The sequence below is a fragment of the Phodopus roborovskii genome, unplaced genomic scaffold (genome assembly GCF_943737965.1).
Source record: "Phodopus roborovskii unplaced genomic scaffold, PHOROB, whole genome shotgun sequence".
NCBI lineage: Eukaryota > Metazoa > Chordata > Mammalia > Rodentia > Cricetidae > Phodopus > Phodopus roborovskii.
In genome coordinates, this window is record NW_026126558.1 from 2,881,098 (window position 1) to 2,897,787 (window position 16,690).

Sequence of the window (16,690 nt, forward strand, 5' to 3'; positions counted from 1 at the left end):
ACTATCAGCAGTTCCGAAGATAATGATGGGTGAAAGTATTCCCTTGATATATTATGTAAAGGTGATTCCCCAACAGGCATTCTAACAGCAGTGAGAGCTCCAGCAGAGGCAGCCTTACTGGGAACCAAAGCTGGACTAACGCTGTGGATTTTTGGCATTCAACTCTTTAGACTGAATTTAAAGTCTCATCAAAATGTACCTGATTGATTCCACAAACATGCCTGAGGCACTGCACGGTCCTGTCTTTCTGGAGATTTCACTAACATACCTTGCTGTAGTGGGATGGCATCACATTAAATCAATGACCATTCAGCCACAGTGTGAATACGAGCCTGTGTGCTTGTTCCTGTAGCCAAGTTAGAGTACAATGACATCAACTCGGGTAAAGCAGATTTCCTGCAAAGGGTCCTAATGTACCTTGAAGAATGATGACTATATCGGTACAGTCACTGAGGGGCAGAAATGCCATAGTTACAGAAACAGGGAAAGGCAATCTCTCAGGGCCTCGGCACCTTAGTTAACTCCATATAAGGTGTGTAGAAAGAGAACAGTTGTCTCCCTGACTGTTTCAACTGCCTACGCTAAATGGAGGCACAGCACGCCAGTGTTCCTGGGGGTAGAGACTGGAGAAAAAATGAAGATATATTTGTGTCCAGTAGATAAGGGGGCTTGAGAACTGTTGTGAATTCTGGAGTGAGGGTTGCTCACTAGTAACATGAATTTGCAAGTCCTTTGGCCAGGTAATTACATTTCTAGGAACCTATCTCACAGGAAAACAAAACAAAAAAGAAAAAAGAAAAAACCCTTAAGACAAACCCGCAGGACAACACAGAAATAAATGCAAATGTTTGCTCACTGCTTCTCAGTTCACAACAGCAGAGCTATGGAACCAGATTAGAAGAATGGATCAATAAGATTCAGTACACATGAGTGCATACATTTGCATACACATGGTGGAGGAGTTTTATTCAGTCACATGAGGGAATAAAATTATGTCATTTGCAGGAAAGTGGGTGGAGCTGGAGACCACTGTGTTGGGTGGAATCAGCCAGACCCAGTATCTCATGCTTCATGTTTTCTCTCATATGTAGCATCAAGATTTAAGTGTGTGAGTGCTGGGGTGACACCAAGGTAAAAAAGACACTGTGAAAGCAGAGAAAGACATCTGAGGGGGAGGACAAGAAAGGCAATGCAATGCATGTGACATGGAATCAGAGGGGGCAGTCACAGGGTCAGGAGGGGGGTGTGACAGGGCAGTGGGAACAAACAAAAACAAGGTTCAAGGTTCCAAATCTGGACGTGTTTGTGGTTTAGGGCACATGAGGCTAAACCAGCTGGTGAGATGGCCTAGAAGTCTAAATTGCCAGAAAAGTAGAAATCTGCAAGCTGCACAGGCTGGTTGATAGACAGCGACTTGGTCAGGGTTTGGAGGGAAGTAGAGGCAGGAGGTTCTTTAGGTACTGCCAGCGTGGCAGGATTTAGAAGGACCCAGAATATGCATCTCCTAGGTGAGACTGTGAAGGTGTTTCCAGAGAACCTTAACTAAGGAAGGAAAGCATGCCTGAGTGTGGGCAGTATCACCACATGGGTTAGGTCCTGGACTAAATAATAAAGAGAAATGAGCTGAGCACCAGCATCCATTTCTCTGCTTCCTGACTGTGGATGTCATGTGACCAGCTGCCTCATGTTCCAACCACCATCCCTCCCCACCATGATGGTCTTTACCGTCCCTTCCTTAAGTAACTTGTATTGGGCATTTCACCACACCACTAAGGACAATGCACAATGGTCCTTCCTACACATGGCAGCGTGGCAGCAGTTCTCAGCGCTAGGTAGTGGGTGGAATGAACTTCCTTCTTCCTGCGAACAACCTGTCAGAGTCATGCCATTTTCCCAGCTTCTTAACTGAATTTGGATATAATAATCCGAGATAAATACACATACCTGCCCTCACCCCCTGACAAGCCTGAGCTATGCTACACCAGTGACTGGAATGGTGACAGATTCATTTTGAAAGTGTCCCCATTGCCAGGAAGCTTGTCATCTATTGCTTAGATTCACCAAATATTAGATTGATGCCATGGCTCTTTGTATATTCTTTGATCTGTCTATGGACACTTGTTTATGCAGAACTTCTTGAAAGCACATCACAGACCCAACACCAATCTCTTAGCTGTTAACGATGAGGGCAATTGCTCTTAAAACCACTCTAAAAGTTATGAAGCCCAAGAAGATGGCCCTATTTTTTAAAAAATCCCATAAGCTGCAACAAGCAGTTTTTCTAAATTGCCTCCAGGACTTTTTTTAAATAGTTCCCTGAAAGCCAGCCACCCAGACAATGCCACATGGAAAAGAAGGCAGCCCGTATATACACAGAGGCCTGGGACAGAGAGACCTCATACCCTGGAAGACAGCCAGTTCGTTACTTCATGTCCTCTTATCTGACTTCAGTTGGCCAAGGACCATAGTGCCTAAGCCACCACCCTCTGTATATAGAAGCCCAAACTCGTGGTGAAATTGAGGGCATGAATAGGTCCTGATTCCAAGGACCTTAGATCCCTTAGTGACCAGGATAAGCTAGTGTCTCCCCAGAAACATATCTATCCTATGGATTCAGGTTTCACATGCTCCTCCCAATGGAAAAAAAAAGAGGCAAACAATCGGGGAGATGGGAACTCAATAACTGACATTCCCATGAGCTCATCTCAGTCTTTGCTGGCACTCAGCTAAGTCTTTCCGTCACAGATGCACACATGTGGAGAAGTGACCCAGGACTAACTAAAGCAAGAAGCTGCCAATCAAAGATGCTTGGGTTTCAAAGATATGTGAATACGGACATGTACTAAGAAATGTCCCTCCCATCAAGTCTCGTGGACTGGAGAAGTGCTACTATTCTTAGGCCAACAATGATAATCACTTCAGTGATCACTTCTGGGCTTGGGGGCTCTCACCTAAAGGAACTGGAGAAAGTATGGGTACAGGATTCACAGCCGCCCAGGCGAGAACAGGTGTGCTGGGAGTGCATCTCAGACTGCTTGAGTTCTAGTTGGTGTTCTTCCTCACAGATCCCCAGTTAGAGAGGAAACAAGTCTCAGGCTAGCTCCTTTGAGCTCTGCAAAGCAGATGGAGTGCCCGGAGCATAAAACATAGGCAAAGAAAATGAAGCTTAATTTCATTGACCTAGTCAAAGATCTGCTGCATGTTGTCACGAGAAAGAGAAAAAGGCTTGATCTTTTGGGCTCCATCAACAAATTATAATTCTGGTTACAGCATGAAAAAGAAAGTTTACATAAGAAGAGAGAAAATGAAGCATAAAGCTCCACTTGTAATAGGGATGCTGGAGGGGATCTGGGGGAATCTTAGAGCTTGATTTTGGGGATGGATGGAGAACTGAAGCTTGGAGAAAGACAGAAAACCAAGCTGATGGAAGAAGGGATGGGAAGAGCCCTAAAGCTGGAAGTCTGCTAAATGGGTTCTGGCTTGGATGTTTTATGGAGCCCCTGGACCCTCCCACCTCCATTTCCCTATTTATTCTGTTAGGTACCCACCCCCATGCCTTAAATGTCTTTTGCAAACAAGAAGCTGTTATCTCTGGGAACCCGCTGTCTTTCCCTGTCTATCTACCTTTGTCCCTCTAGCTCAGTGGTTTTTCAACCTTCTAACCTTCTTAATGCTTCAACCCTTTAATAGAATTTCTCATGTTACTACTTCATAACTATAATTTTGCTACTATTATGAATTATAGTGTAAATATCTGTGTTTTCCAATGATCTTAGGCAACCCCTGTGAAAAGATTGTTTAATTCCTAAGGGGACGAAACTCACAGGTTAAGAATCTCTGCTCTTAACACTTTCTTGCACTATTTATGATGGTCTATACAAAAGAGTATTGTGTAGTGTTATTTATATACAAAGAGATTAGTTTATATTTGGTCATTATTGATCCAAATTAATCCCAAGATGTTTAGGGATATATATATATATATATATATATATATATATATATATATATATATATAATTCTTGTGAGATGACCCAAAGAGTGAATCTCATACACAGCACTGTTGACTTTAGTAATGGATGTGATGACTATCCTACAGAAGCAGTGGGATTATTTTAATGACTGTAGAAATGAATGATGTTGAATGGTAGATAGATCTGTGAATAAGTGGGTATGCATTTGCAGATAAAAGGTTATTATGTGCCCTTACTTCATCTGCTTTGAGAGGATTCACTCCTTAGAAGATTCTGGAATTTCATGCAGTCATTTTTTCTCAGATGCCTCCTGGTTCACAGGCTTCTCAACAATAACACAAATGGTGATGATTGGGCCAGGCAGAAAATGTGTGTGCTAGTTTTCTGTTGCTGTAATGAATACCTGAGGAAAAAAAATGTCTTAAGGGAGGAAAGATTCACACTGGCTCACAGTTCTGGAGGTGTGAGGTCCATGCTTAGACTGCCAACAAAACAGAATCATCATTGCAGAAGGGCCTGGAAGAAAGTGTCTCTCTTCCTGGCAGACAGGAGGAAGAGAGAAGGAAGTGTCCTTTGATAAAACATGCCCTTCCAAGACAATTCTCAATCAGCAGCCCCCCCCCCAGCAATTAAGCTCTACCTCTTTCTGCCAATGGTAGATTAGTCCAGCCATTGATTGAATCAGAGCCCTCTTGGCCCTTTTAAAGGCCCCTTGAGCTGACTGACAAACAAGTCTTGAACACAGGAGCGTTTGAGGGGACATTTTATACTCCACAGAGCAGAAATCGCCCATTTCTTCTACTTTCTGACCCCATACCAAAACTACTCAAATGTTTTCAGAGGAAATCACTAGATAAATGTTATCTGTAACAGAACAAACACATTTATATATCCATAGCACCACCTTTAGTGGGGTGCTAGAAATAAATTCTAAGTGGCTCAGCAGTTAAGAACACAGAGGACCTGGATTTGGGTCTCAGCACCCAACCTGCAGGTTTCAACTCCTCTATAATTCCATTCCACAGGATGCAACATGTCATTCTGGCCTCTAAGGACACTGCACACATTCAGGCAGAACACCCACACATACAAAATAAAATAAACAAATCTCTTTAAAAAGATTAAATTCCAATTACTTAAATTTATATGCACTTAACTACTGATATATAGTTGCATAAATATATCCACTGCATAAAATCAGAGAACATCTGAAGTATTTTCATGTTCAATATTTGATAAATTGCTGACAGAGTGAAACAGTTTGGATAAGCTCTTCAAGTTTGCTATTCTAGTTTATAGCATTTGCATTAATCTTCAAAACATTTCTTCAGGCAATTGTGTGTGTTTGTGCCCACATGTGTATGTGAATGTCAGAATACCCACATTGCATTATGTGTGTTCATCTCTGTGTGCTTCATTTGCATGTGTAGGTGGGTATGCTCACAGTACGTGTGTGTTCATCTCTATCTCTGTAGGTGCATGTGTGTATGTGTGCATGAGGAACTCAGAGGTTGACATTGGATGTTCTTCTCAAGTGTGTGCAGCAAACAGTTTACAAACTAAGCCATCTCCCCAACCCTCTTAGGTGAATTTTGAGAGAGACAGAGAGAGGAAGGAAGAGGAGGAGGAAGAGGGAGACATTCTTGGTATTGAATATCAACCCAATGTACACCCATCGTGAAAAATGTTTATTAAATTCCGACACATGCATGAACAGCATGAACAGAATGCTGCCCAAACTCAACTCCTTCATACCTGCAATTGTAACTATAGGTACTCTTTGAAAGAAGACAGTATGCTATGTATTTATTGAATATGGGCTACCTCAGTTTCTAAAACGAGAAACATGAAACCTGAGCTGACATACACCAGGAAGCACTTTTCTCCTTGCCTTGAATAAAACTTTTAGGACACACCAGATTTTTATAGACTCTATTATTGCCAGTAGATAGAGGATAAAAATAATTTCCCAACAGATTCAGATCTAGTCCAGTTTCAGAGATGACACACAGCACACTGACTAGAAGAAGATTTGAATGTCACAGGAAAACATTTGTCAAACCAAAGTGTCTGAGAAGTTATACTAAATAAATAGTTCAGCATCCAGGAGACCCAAACAGCCTGTAGCCTTCTGGGCTACAAACCATCTTAGTGAAGTACAGCATCTCCTACAAACACCATACATCAAAGCTACCCCATGCTACAAATAAGAAACATTTATGGTCATGCCCTAGGCAGTTGTTTAGAGATTTGCTACCATCATCCAGCCAAAGAACTTACTGACCTTCTAATTGTCAAGGTCCTTTGTGGTTCTGCGGCCACTCCCTTGTTCTACTGATGGATGCACACTGACTAATGCAGTGGTCCAAAACATCACGGGAAAAATATATATAAGTCTGGGAAGATAACTCAGTCAGTAAAGGGCTTGTCAAGCAAGCATGAAGATCTGAGTTCGATTCCCTGTACTTATGTAAAAGTATAGCGTAGTAAAGCATCCATCACTAAAGAGATGGAAGACAGGTGGATCTCTGGGCCTCATGGATTAGCCAGTCTCTCCTACTTGATGAGCTCTAAGCCAGTAAGAGACACTGTCCCAGAAAGAATGGGGCAGTACCCAAGGAATGACACTTGAGGTTAACCTCTGGTCTCCACATGCAAGTTCCCACATCTACACACACACACACACACACACACACACACACACACACACACACACACCTATTCATCCCTTGACATGGAACAAGCAAATACTTAATCGACTTGGTATATCCGAGCACCACTGGGGGCCTGGGGCTCTGGGGCTAAGTTATGTCACCTAAGAGATTGAGGCACACATCTAGGTGTGCCAGTAAGTAAATTTCCAGAGAAGATTAAAGGGAGAGTACTGACTGTGGGGGAATACCATTCCATGGGGTCTGTGTGGAATACAAGGGGTGGTGGGAAACCAGCCCAGTGCCACTCCCCCACCCCTTTTGATGTGAGCTACTTTGCTCTGCCATAGTGCAGTGAGCTTTCTGAACCCAGCGCTGAAATAAACCCCTCCTCCCTTAGGTAGTCCATGCCACAGCAAAGAAACCAATGTAACTGGTAGAGTGTATCTTCTCCTATGTGGACCTGAGGTAAAAGTGGCTCAGCAATCTCCTCCAGAGAGAAGCCTGCAGCCATACAAAATAAAATCTGGCTTCTGCTCACTGAACATGGGACAAAGAGGCTCTGGCATGAGAGCAATGGTATCTTGGAGGCTTGGAGGAACTTCAACATGACCTTCATCTAGGATAGAGAAAAACTAGACAGACCTGGAAAGCAGCATGGCTGTCTTGTGGCTCACACACCTGTGAAATGTCTAGCTCAGCCTCCCCTGCTTCCTCCCTATGCAGACTGAGAAGTACCGCTGCACATCTTCACTCCATCAACCACCCCAGACTTGACCACAGCCTCTGGGTTTGGCTTGTTTTCTTAATGGTGCTTCTGTATGCTTCCCAGGCTAGTCTCAGTCTATTGGGTTCTAGGGACAATCCTATGCTGAATTTCCAAGTATCTGGGACTATAAGAGTGCCACCAAGCCACCAAGGCTAGCAATACAGTTTCTGATTTCAAATTCAAATCCAAGGAGAGAGATGCTGGTTGAAATGGTAGGGCCAGAAGTTGACTTTGGGCTAATCCACCTGCCTAGGAGAAAGATCATTCCAGCCTTGACATGAAGACATGGTGAGAGGCAGTTAATGACTTTCTATGAGCTGGAAAAGTCTTTCAAAAACAGCTTGGCCTGGTGATGCTCACAAAGGACATAACTTGTTTCCCTCCCCCACTTTATAGATGAAACACCAGAGGTTTAGAGTGGAGAGTAACTTGTGTATATCTATGAAAGAACATGGCTGGGCTCTCAACTACCTTGCTCATCTTTAACCACACTAAAGGACCTGTGAGTGTCCCCTTTACTGCAGAGCTATCCAAGTGAGCATCATGATACACTAAGGGAGGGGCTCAGCTAAGTTCAATGGCTTGTACACAGATAGATTCATTTTCTAATACAACTCACTAGAATGTTTCCAGCATCACAAAGAAACCATCAACCAAGTGCTTTATAATTACACCTGGGAGGGACTTCCAAACAGGGAGACCCTTCTGTGCAGTGGGAGACCCTGGAAAAGGATATTTCCCTGGAGATGGGAGGATGCCTGGCTGGCCATCATCTGAGGGATGTGGGGAGCATGAGACTTCCTGGAGGGTTCTTCATTTATGTGTGTGTGTGTGTGTGTGTGTGTGTGTGTGTGTGTGTGTGTGTGCGTGCATGCCTGCATGCATGTGTGGATGTGAGGGCTTCACTCGACTGTCTTCCTCAGTCTCCCTGTGATGGTTATTCTTGGTTGTCAACTATATCTGGAACTAACTAAAACCCAAATGACAAGGTACAGTTAAAAGGCATTCTTTTCTTAAATATTTGAAGAGGAGAGGACCCAATTTTAATCCACATCTTTTGAGATGGGACTAATACACTTTTAATATGGGCCACACCTTCTGCTGGTAGCCTATATAAAGAACATGGAAGAAGGAAGCTTGCTCTCTTTGCCAGTTTACTCCCACTGGCAAGTCCATTCTTTCACTGGCATTAGCACAGACTTCTTTGGTCTTCAGCACATACTGAAAACAAGCTGAAACATACAACCTCATGGACTGAACAACTATTGGATTCTTGGAAAGTTCCATTGATAGACAGCCAATGTTGGACTAGGTGAACCACAGCCTGTAAGCCATTCTAATAACCCCCCTTTCTCTATATATACATTCAGCCTGTAAGTTCTTTCCCTCTAGAGAACCTTGACTAACACACACCTTCTACCTTATTTTTTTTTAAGACAAAGTCTCTAATTGAATCTTGAGATCACCAATTCTGCCAGAATAACAGGCTAGTGAGCCCCAGGGGTCCTCCTGTCTCTGTCTTTCAAGTGCTGTGGTTACAGGCATGTGTTATTATAATTGTTTTTCCATGGTTGCTGGGGATACAATTCAAGTCCTCATGCTTGCTTGGCAAGTGTTAGGCCAGCTAAGCCATCTTCCCAGGTTCAGGCTCTACGTTTTAATTTTCAAAACTCAGAACACAGTAAACAGTTAATATCTATTTATACTTGAGAACCAAATTTACTCTCTGGCTATAGTGGTTTGAATAGGAATGGCCCCATAGGCTCATATATTTGAAGCTTGGGCATTAGTGAGTGAAGCTACTTGACAGGGATTAGGAGGTGTGGTCTTGTTGGAGGAAGTGTGTCACTGGGGGGAGGGTGTTGGGGTTTCAAATGCTCAAGCCAGACCCAGTGCCTCTCTCTGTCTGCTGCTCTAGATGTAGAACTCTTAATTAACTCTCTCCAGCACCATGCCTGCCTAAATGCCACCATGCCCCCTGCCATGATGATAATGGACTAAACCTCTGAAGCTGTAAGCAAGCCCCAGTTAAATGTTTTCCTTCATAAGAGTTGCCATGGTCATGGTGTCTCTTACAGCAATAGAACTTTGGCTAAGACACTGACATATCAGTCTTCCAATGCTGTCTTCCAATAATCCCCAGACTTGCCACTCACCCACTATTTCTTGTAGGTCTTTTATCTCTTGTATTCCACATCATCAGTTTCATTCAAGAATAGCATGTTATAAGCAAATCATCATTCTCTCCAGCGGGTCATTTCTGAGTTGCTGATTTGATTGGTATTATTCTGAAGGGCCAGGTCATACAGAAGCTGTGCTCTGGTGACCTCAACTGTATTGTATATTCCATTATTCATGAAGCTTTGCTAGCAGCCTGTGCACACAGATCAGTCTGAAATGGTATTAAGTAGCCATTTTTTGAGTTGAAGTATTCAATCCTGGAGGGAAGCTCCTGAAGACTAGCAAAGTTCTGAAAGGAATCTCAATAAGACTGAGGCAATCAAGAAGGGAGTTTCTTATGATCCAGGAAGTAGATAACTCATAAGTCTCAGGAAGTCCCTCAAATTGAGCAGATTCACAAAAATCCCTCCTTCCTTGAGCTTATAGAAATAGGAGGGACTGAGGAGACTTAGCCTAGCCTAGAGCATGGTAGAGACTTTCTACCCTGCTGCCTTGCCTGCAAGTTCTGTAGAAGGCTTCAGGAATGCAACTTCCTCACATTGTCACCCATGTTCAGGTACCTTTCAGTGATTAGCCTGCCTTTGAGTTATCCCTGCTCCTGTACATAACCTCTCACCACACTCCTTGGAATAATATCAATACACTCATGGGTTACCAAATTGGACTTCAATAGTATGGTTCCTTTGGCTGATCATTGATTCCCTATCTGGGGTGATTACACATTTATCACTGTCTTTCCAGGAATGGTGTCACTCAATATCAGCACAGCAATCAAGAAGACTGTCTTCCCCACAAGCCCTCTACCACATACAAAGTCACCACAATGCTCAAGCCAGGAAGACACAGAAACATCAGTGTCCTTTTCACCAGGTGCCATATATTGCTCTACATATTATAAACTTCAGACAGAAATTGTCCATCCTCCTGGCCTAAGTTCACAATGTCCATGGCTGGTGGGAGTGAGCTAGAGATGGGTAGTTTGTAGGGACTAGCTTGCCTTCCACCCTATGAATGAATTTACACAAACTCACCAGCATTCTAAAATCAATGCATGTTTATTTCAACATGCTAGCACTGCATGGAATTAATGAGTGCACGTTAAAATAATCAACCCTCTTTGGAGTATTTTAGACCAGGCACTTTGTGAGGCGACCCAGAAGAAACTTCTGCACAGTGAGGCATGACCCTATTTTCCACATAGCTATTCCTAAAAAGTGCTTCTATTAGGAAAGTGTTTGAGATAGCACCATTCGGAAGCCATTAGGGGACACTTTGACAAAGTGAAATGTCCCTGCTCAATGTAGGCACAATTTCTTAGTTTCTCCTGCACTGACCTTACTGTAGCTTTTGGTTTAAGGCAAGCTGTGTCATCCTTGCTTCTGGATAAAGATGCACCCATGCTAAGAGCTTCATCTCCCATTTTCTGACTCTGTCTTGTCATGGGATGAGTGTCCCCAAAGAGCCTGCTAAGTGAAAAAACACCAGGAGGTTCCATCTGTGATCTCAAGATGTGCTATTTCCCTGTGCAGATAAGCATCCAATTCCCAAGCATCCCGGGTGCTACAGGCTACCTGTCCACATATAGACAGAGCACTCACAACTGCAGACACTTTTCTTCCCATCTAACCTCCCTCCCAAACCATGTCTTTATAGGGAAGGAAGCAAAGGGAAACAGCTGAAAACATCCTGGTCACTCATTTTCCTCTGTTCTGGGCTAAGGAGGCAAAGAATGCTGTTAGGAGAAGCTGAAGAACTGTCTAGAAGCTATCGTCAACCTAGAGCAAGTGGAGGAATCCTGAAAGTGGAGCTCCACGGAGTATTTAGAGGCTGTTAATTCTGATTTGGTTCATCACAAACCCCACGGAATGGCCCAGGAGGACAGGAAAGGTGAAGAGATCCCAGAGGGCATGCTTCTTGTTGTGCATACTTAGGGCTCAGAGTAACCAAGTAGCTCTGAATCAAAGATCCACCCTGCAGAGGGCATCTGTCAGTGCCTAGAAACATTCTGGTTGCCAACTTAGAGAGGAATGACGGTCTTCTGTCATCCAATGAGCAGTAAGCCAGGGATACTGTTCAACACTGGCAACCCCCATACAACAAAGAATAATCTAGAAAACATCAACAGGGCCAAGGTTCAAAGGCTTGGGACTAAACCAAAGCTTAGCATCAAGAGTTCTGTTTAAGTAGCTCAGTTGGCAAAATGATTGTCTAGGAAGCACTGGCGCCTGAGTTCAATCCCCAGAACTCACATGAAAATGCAGGGTGTGGTGTTACCTGTCCAAGCATTGGAGAGGTGGCAACAGGCAGTTTCAGGGGCTTTCTGGCCAATCAGCCTAGACTACTCAGCAAATTCCATGTTTGTGAGAGACTGTCTCAAAACAAAACAAAACAAAGGAAAAAAAAAAAAAAAACCACAAGCAGACAGCACTTAAAAAATGACACCCACCCAAGGTTGTCTTTTGCCCTATGTGTACCTGTGCATGCATGTGTGTGCATACACAACACACACACACACACACACACACTTCACTTTGTAAATCACTGTCTCTTCTAGTTTGTTGAGTTCATTTATTAGACAACAAACTAAGCAGTGAACTGGGGCCCACGGATGGATATGCCTCTGTGTTATTATTTTCAGAGTTGGGTAGAATTGGCAAACAGCAGAGCTCTGCCCTAAAACCTCTTCTGCTGCATGAATAAAACATTAGTGCCTCTAAATTTAAACTTAAAGCCAATTAATTCATCAAAATGTCACTTGTCACCTAAAGCATTTTAGTAGTGAGGAAATACCTTGGAAAAACAAAGAATCCTCACAGGGAGAGAGGGAATGAGTGAGAATTTTGTCCACATGGCAAGAACCTCTGCAGCTTTACCTATTCTGCTTATTTCTTCAGAGAATCCCTGGAAAATGGTTTTTAAGAATATTTTTAGTGGCACAAGTGACTCCCTCTCTATGTGGCCTTTCCTGTGTCTTACTATAAAGTATGTTCAGCACAATTATCATGCCAAAAAGCTGCTCACCAGCCCCCAAAGTCACAAACCTCCACCATGGTTTTCACAGAGTGCGTAGAGCCAGGGACACATGCAGCCATAAAAATAAACCTTATTATGACTTCAGGGGCTGAGAGATGACTTCTCAAAGCCTGTAATTCATAGCATTGCCTTTAGTTATAAGAAAGAGAATGTAGACACGAAACATAGAACATCTATTTTCTAACAGAAGTTCCCAAAGTGGGAAGACAGGATCCTCTCCACAGCCCCAGGAAAGTCTGAAAGCAGGAAGGCAGGATCCCCTCCACAGCCTCAGGAAAGTCTGAAAGCAGGGAGACAGGATCCTCTCCACAGCCCCAGGAAAGTCTGAAAGGCTCGACTTCTTGTTACTTTGTGCTGAGTGACCTTCAGTAACAGAGAAGTCTCTTCTGCAATGGAAAGCCAATTCAGGCAACAATCCTAGCAGCAGAACCAGAGGCAGAGAAGGCATGGGAGCACCAGAAAGACTTATAGTGAGTTATGCACAATCTTCATGGATTTTTAAGGTCAAATCAGGCCATTGAAACCAAGCACTCAAACCCTGCACTTTTTATTGCAAGTAACAAAATGAACAAGTCCACAGCCAAGTGCTTGTACTAGAAAGTGTTAAGAATAATATAAGTAGAGACACACTCTTACTGGTGAATATTACTAAATTATAGAACAAATGTTTAGTGTTTCCCCCCTAAAAAAATACATTCTGTTGTAATTCCCATCAATAAAAGGTTAAAAAATCATTCAGAATTGTCAAGCTGTTAGTCTAGACTTTCTTACAAATGAATGACTCATGCTCACTTCTTAAACCCACTGAGGGGGCAAGTTGTAATCTTTTTGCAGTGTCTAACTACAAAGGTATGACACAGATCCTGATAATATCTCAAACAGTATCTTGTGTTTGTTTCAAAGATCTCTCTCTCTCTCTCTCTCTCTCTCTCTCTCTCTCTCTCTCTCTCTCTCTCTCTCTCAAAGAAAACAAAATAAATGGCCACCACTGAGTCCTGCCCCCACAGGTAATGGCTCAACATAGCAGCCAAGGTCAGCAGCTGATGCCCAGGGTAAATCTGAGTTACCCCACCTGGCCCAAAGAAGCAATCACTCATCTTTAAATATCTAGAAAGATCCAAATAAAATCCTCACATTTACAAACCATACAATCCTTAAGCAAAGAAACAGAGCTAGGTCCAACGAATCTCCATCATTTTTATCTAAGAGACACAGTTAAAATCCAGGCTGCCAAAGCTTGAGTTCTCCTAAACTAAGGGCACCAGGATCCAATCAGAGCCCTACTCAGACAAGGACTTGGATTCTCTGAAGCATTTCTCATGGACAGCGACAACAGGCGCTCCCTCAGAATCACTTAGAAGTGGACAAGTGTCTTGGGGGTGGTGGTGGTAAAGGTATTGTGTTTGGGAAGCAGAAAGTAGAGTGAATGTAATAGAAAGCCCCCCCTCCACTGCCTTCAGGGCAGAAAAACTGCCTCCAGGCCTCTTTATTGAAGTTGCCAATCCGCGAGCAGGAGGGAGGGTGCAATGATCCTTCCCTCTGCACTTCCCTTGCTGCTGAGTCTCTGGCAGGGAAACCACCAGTGTGCAGGGAAATTAAGTGGGGGTCTTACTTTTGTAGCTCGTCGCCCAGGGCTGGTAGCCATAGTAGCCTGTGATGCGCAGAATCCGTTCCTCGATGGACGTGAGTCCCACTGGCCCGCTAGTGAGGTCCTCCACGGATCGCGACCATTTCAGATCCTCCTTGATCGCCTCGTCCACCACCAAGTACTTAAGCTGCCTGAGCTGAGGACTGATGTCGGACAGTCTCCGCGGGCTGACGTCCGGTGACCTCCTCATGCCACTGAGGCCGCGGGAAGGCGGGATGAGTCAAGGGCAGAGAGGGGGAGATGGCAGTGAGGACCGGTGAGGACCCATGGCTGCTCCCCTCCTGCTGCTTGACCTTGCCCTGCTCCCCGGAAACTCCTCGTTGGGTACCGGGCCCTCCCCTGGGCACCTCGGGCAACGTGAGTAGGGGCGAGTGGCCTGGAGATGATGCTGAAACTTCCCTGGCTCCATCGCACAGTCCGTCCCTCCCTCCCTCCTTCCCCGAGCGTGGCTGTGCGGGCTGAGCAGGGTCGCAGATGCCGGGGGCCACCTGCCCACAGCCCTCCCACTCCTGCTGCGCTACTCACACAGCGATGCTCTTGGCCCTGGGAGCGCTGCCTGGAAACTCTCGAATACCCATGGGCGGCAGCAGCGAGTGGCCCCTGGCGCCCAGAGTGGAGCGGGAGGAGCAGCGGCCCGAGCTCCTCGCAGCGGTTGCCAGGGTCCGGAAGCCCGTGAGTCACCCGCGCGGCTCAGCCGGGCTACTCCAGGCGGGTCCCCGTCGCCGGCTGCTGGGAGCCGGTGGCAGAGAAGCGCCGCGCCCCCCGCCTGTCACCGCCGGCGCCTTAGCAGGCACGATCGCGGACGCCCAAGCTCCGGAGAGCGCGCCGGGTAGTGCGCTCAGGAGCCACCGGGGCGGGCGTGAGGCGTGGACCAGGCGGGGGCGCGCGTCCCGATCCCTGCCACCTGGAGTGTACCGGGTTTCGGGCTCCTAGTTTTGCAACCTTAGGGTGCTGGACTTGTCTGGGTCCTAGCGTTCTAGATTTGACACGTGAATCTCAGTCTTTCCCCACACCCACCCCAACACACACACCATATCAAAGAGCAGTGTTACTCCGAAAGCAAAAAAGCAAACTAACCTGGCGTTTGACAGTGCAAACTAAGTGGCAGATTGGACGAGGTGGTGGTTGCTAGGTCAGGCAGGTTCCTCAGTTCACAGGCTCAAGGATAAGACCACTACTGCTTCTATTCTCTCTGCAGAGACCTTCATCCTAGTTAGCCTCCAATCAGTTTTTGTTCCAGGCTCCCAAGCCATTCCAGACTACCAAATCATCTTCCATACTGCTTTTCTGCACTGATTGCAATTTTAGGAAATACACAGATCTACAGAGAAGAAAATAGCTTTATCAAGTCCAAAAGACTACATTGAAATAATTAGACTCTACTCCAGTATTATTTTAAATGTAAGATACATTCCCCCAAGAGAGCAAAGTGCAAGTTGTACTTTATGTATTGATTTAAGAAAAGATGTATTGTTCCTCGGTGAACTGGGAATAAAAGGGAGCTAAGTTCCTCAACTTGATAAAAAGAATTTACCGAGACTTGCTGCTAGCAGGTAAGAAACTGCAACTTTTCTGATAAGAGGCCACCAAGGGGTATCCTTGCTGTACCTCCATAGCATCCTACTGGGAGTTCTAGCCAATTAAATTACTCAAAAGGAATATAATGATGTCATTTAGGATGAAGAAAAAGAAAAATGAAATTGTTTTTGCAGGTGACAGCACAGCTGATGTGGAAAGTCTCAGAATTGATTGGCGATTTGATGTGAATTAAAATCACCATGGGAGCAAACCTTTGGGAATGTCTACGTGGGAGTTTCTAGGTATGGGCAGCATCAATCCATGATGGACTGAATGTATTTTTTAACTGTGATCCTAACAAATGCTTCTTTGCAAAGTTGTTTTTGTCTTTTTTTTTTTAAAGGCTAAAAGAGTCAAAGCTAATGTACAAAGCTTCACCCCTTTCCTGTATACTTACAATGTACAATTGGAATATGAAAGAAAAACAGTACTATTCACAGGACTCCTAAAATGTAAACTTGGTGATAGGTCTAATATTAAATATGTATAATATCTACATGAGGCAAGTTAAAAATTCAAGTGAAAGAAACAAAATTCAAAGTGAACAACATATTGACCAAGGTGCCTTTGAATCTCAATGCATACATATTCCTTTCTTTTAAGAATCTGCCTTCCCTTGGGTTTCTGGGTCAGTGACAGAAATGACCAGGTGGTGGCCCCATCTGGGTTCCTTGACACTTTATTCGTCTTTTAGTGATTTCAGTGTTGAGACCAGGATAATGACAGCCAGACAGTCCAGAAACTATAGTCATTACCTGAAGGAGGTCAGGAGTTTAACATTTTCTATTCATAATAAGACCTCAATGAACACACTCAATGAGCACAGTGTTGTGAGTCAGCCTAATCAATGTCATCG

The 16,690-nt window shown here is 44.4% G+C and overlaps 1 protein-coding gene across 1 annotated transcript in view; it reads right to left on the reverse strand.

Annotated features, from left to right (window-relative positions):
- Positions 1-14,947, reverse strand: part of Slc35f3 (solute carrier family 35 member F3) — a 239,442-nt gene extending 224,495 nt beyond the window's left edge. The window contains exons 1-2 of the mRNA XM_051201539.1: positions 14,782-14,947; positions 14,221-14,450 (exon numbers count right to left, since the gene is read on the reverse strand). Coding sequence (XP_051057496.1) covers positions 14,221-14,450; positions 14,782-14,834 — 283 coding nt within the window. The 5' untranslated portion in view covers positions 14,835-14,947. The remainder of the gene's footprint in view (positions 1-14,220; positions 14,451-14,781) is intronic.
- Between the last annotated feature and the right edge of the window lie 1,743 nt (positions 14,948-16,690).